Source organism: Corvus brachyrhynchos, unplaced genomic scaffold (assembly GCF_000691975.1).
Source record: "Corvus brachyrhynchos isolate BGI_N302 unplaced genomic scaffold, ASM69197v1 scaffold365, whole genome shotgun sequence".
NCBI lineage: Eukaryota > Metazoa > Chordata > Aves > Passeriformes > Corvidae > Corvus > Corvus brachyrhynchos.
Window position 1 is genome coordinate 1,298,740 of NW_008239544.1, and position 2,895 is coordinate 1,301,634.

The 2,895-nt window shown below is 60.1% G+C and overlaps 1 protein-coding gene across 1 annotated transcript in view; it reads left to right on the forward strand.

Annotated features, from left to right (window-relative positions):
- SNTB2 (syntrophin beta 2) overlaps positions 1 to 1,444 on the forward strand; it is a 3,758-nt gene extending 2,314 nt beyond the window's left edge. Inside the window, exons 5-6 of the mRNA XM_017741369.1 lie at positions 1 to 168; positions 367 to 1,444. The exon at positions 1 to 168 is cut by the window's left edge and continues 24 nt beyond it. Coding sequence (XP_017596858.1) covers positions 1 to 168; positions 367 to 1,161 — 963 coding nt within the window. The 3' untranslated portion in view covers positions 1,162 to 1,444. The remainder of the gene's footprint in view (positions 169 to 366) is intronic.
- The last annotated feature ends 1,451 nt before the right edge of the window (positions 1,445 to 2,895 follow it).

Consider the following 2,895-nt stretch of genomic DNA (forward strand, 5'->3'; position numbering starts at 1 on the left):
GGGCAGGAGGTCCAGCTCTCCATCCACTACGAGGGCGGGTTCACCATCTCCCGGGACGAGCCGGGCTCCAGCGTCCTCTTCCGCTACCCCTACGAGCGGCTGAAGATGTCTGCGGATGACGGCATCAGGACCCTCTACCTGGATTTCGGGGGCCCTGAGGGGGAGCTGGTGAGGAGGGGGCAGTCAGGCTCACCCCTCTGGTTTGGGGGACTTCCTCCAGGGCTGGTCCCTGCTTTCCCCCATCCCTGCAGCATCCCAGCTGCCCGGACTCACTGGGTTTGGCTGATTGGAACCCCCAGCCCTGTGATCCTCAGTGCCCCCAGTGGGATGTGGGCGCGGCTGACACCACTCTCCATCTCCCCCCAGGCGCTGGACCTGCACTCCTGCCCCAAGCCCATCGTCTTCGTCCTGCACACCTTCCTCTCGGCCAAAGTCACCCGCATGGGGCTGCTGGCAGAGGTGCCCCGGTCCCCCCGCCCTGTCACGAACCAGCTGGGGGTCACAGAGGGCCCCCAACCTCTCCTGCCCTGTCGGTGCCTTGCTGGGGCTGGGATCGCTGCCTTGAGAGCCGCCAGGAATGTGGCAGGATGGCTGCGGGGGCTGAGCCCCTCCTGCCCCACACCAGCGTTCCCGGCCCCCCCAGTGCCCCGGGGGGTTGGGGTACACACGCCAGCTTTAATCCCCCCAGGGCTGAAGCCATCACTGATTTCACCGCCTGTGCCTTGGAGCGGGGCCAGCTCGTCCCCTCCGCCCGGGGGACCCGTGGTGCCCCCCAACTCATGTCCAGGGGAGCCAGTGTCCCCCTGCCTTCGGGCTTCCCCCAAAGAGGTCACATTGTCCCCACATGGGACACGGCTGGGGCTGTGGAACCCCCCATTGCTGCATGACAGGCTCCCCGTGCCCCGCTCAGGGTGGGGGGGCACGTTTGTCTTACAGGGGGCACTCAGGGGTGCAAAGGGGATGCTCTGGCCCAGGGTCCTGGTCCCTGGGGCTTGGCCTCCCCGCCATGCCCCATCGGCCCCCAGCAGTGACCCCCAAATCTCCCAAAGGCAGAACAAACGCCGTGTCTCTGCCATGGGCCAGGGGCTGGGGCTGTCCCTGCCCAGCTGCTGCCACCTGTGCCCCTCCACCGGGGCCCCCGGGGCAGGACACGTAGATTGATGCACTTTTCGCTTTTTGTACTTTCCCTGCCCTTGGGGGCAGCTCTCACACTTTGGGGGGGCTGGGGAGGCCCAGGTAGGACCAGAGTGGGACCCCCCAGGGCTCCCCCCTCCTACTGGGACCCCAGTACCCCCCAGCCAAACTCCTGCATGGTTCTCTGCTTCTGGGGGGCTGTGCTGGGCAGGGGTGCTGTGGGGTGCTGGCCTGGGGTGCTGCCCCCTCTCCTTCTATTTTTGTATTCTTTGTAAATCGCTATTTATATCAGATTGCCTTTTCCAGGGGCTCCGAGTCTCGCTCTGAGTCTGGTGTGGGGATGGTGGGAGGAATGAGGGTCTCTGGAAGGAATGGGGGGATCTCTGGGGAAGCTGGGGTGGTCTCTATGGGGAATTCTGAGGGGGCTGGGGCAGCTTTGACAGCAGGGGCAGCGGGGCCAGTGCAGCTCTGGGACAGGTGGGCACAGCAGCGGGCACAGCAGTGGGCACAGGGACCTGAGGGTGTTCGGGGAGGGGGTGGGTGTGTGTGCGGGCACAGGTAAATACCGTGCAGGCTGTGTACTTGGGCACGCGCACACACGGGCACGCGCACACAGACATACATGTACAGACACACACACACATGTACACAGACACACATTTACAGACAGACACACATGAACACACACAGACACATGTACAGACACACGTACACACAGAGACACACATGAACACACACACACACACACACGAACGCACACAGACACACATGTCCAGACACACGAACACACAGAAACACACATGAACACACAGACACACATGAATGCACCCACACACGTGTACACAGACACACATGAACACACACACGTACACACACAGACACAAATGTACGCACACAGACACACATGAACGCACAAACACACATAAACACACCCACACACATGTACACACACAGACACACGTACAGACACAGACACACATGTACAGACGCACAGACACACATGAACACACCCCCACAGATGTACAGACACACATGAACACACCCACACACATGTACAGACACACATGAACACACCCCCACACATGTACAGACGCACACACATGAACACACCCCCACAGATGTACAGACACACATGAACACACCCAGACACATGTACAGACACACGTACACACAGAGACACACATGAACACACACACACACACACACGAACGCACACAGACACACATGAACACACACAGACACATGTACAGACACACGTACACACAGACACACATGAACACACACACACACACACGAACGCACACAGACACGCACACAGACACACATGAACGCACAAACACACATAAACACACCCACACACATGTACACACACAGACACACGTACAGACACAGACACACATGTACAGACGCACAGACACACATGAACACACCCCCACAGATGTACAGACACACATGAACACACCCACACACATGTACACACACAGACACACGTACAGACACAGAAACACATGTACAGATGCACAGACACACCCCCACAGATGTACAGACACACATGAACACACCCACACACCCCCCCCACACCCCACGCACGTGTTTTTGGGGGTGTCCGCGCGCACTCGGGGCCCGCGGGGCGGGGCCTCAACGGGCGGGGCTAAACCGAACCACGCCCAACAATATGACGTCCATCAAATGGGCGTGCCCGTCTGAGACCACGCCCCACAGCCACGCACGTCACTCGATGGGCGTGGCTCTATCCGGCCC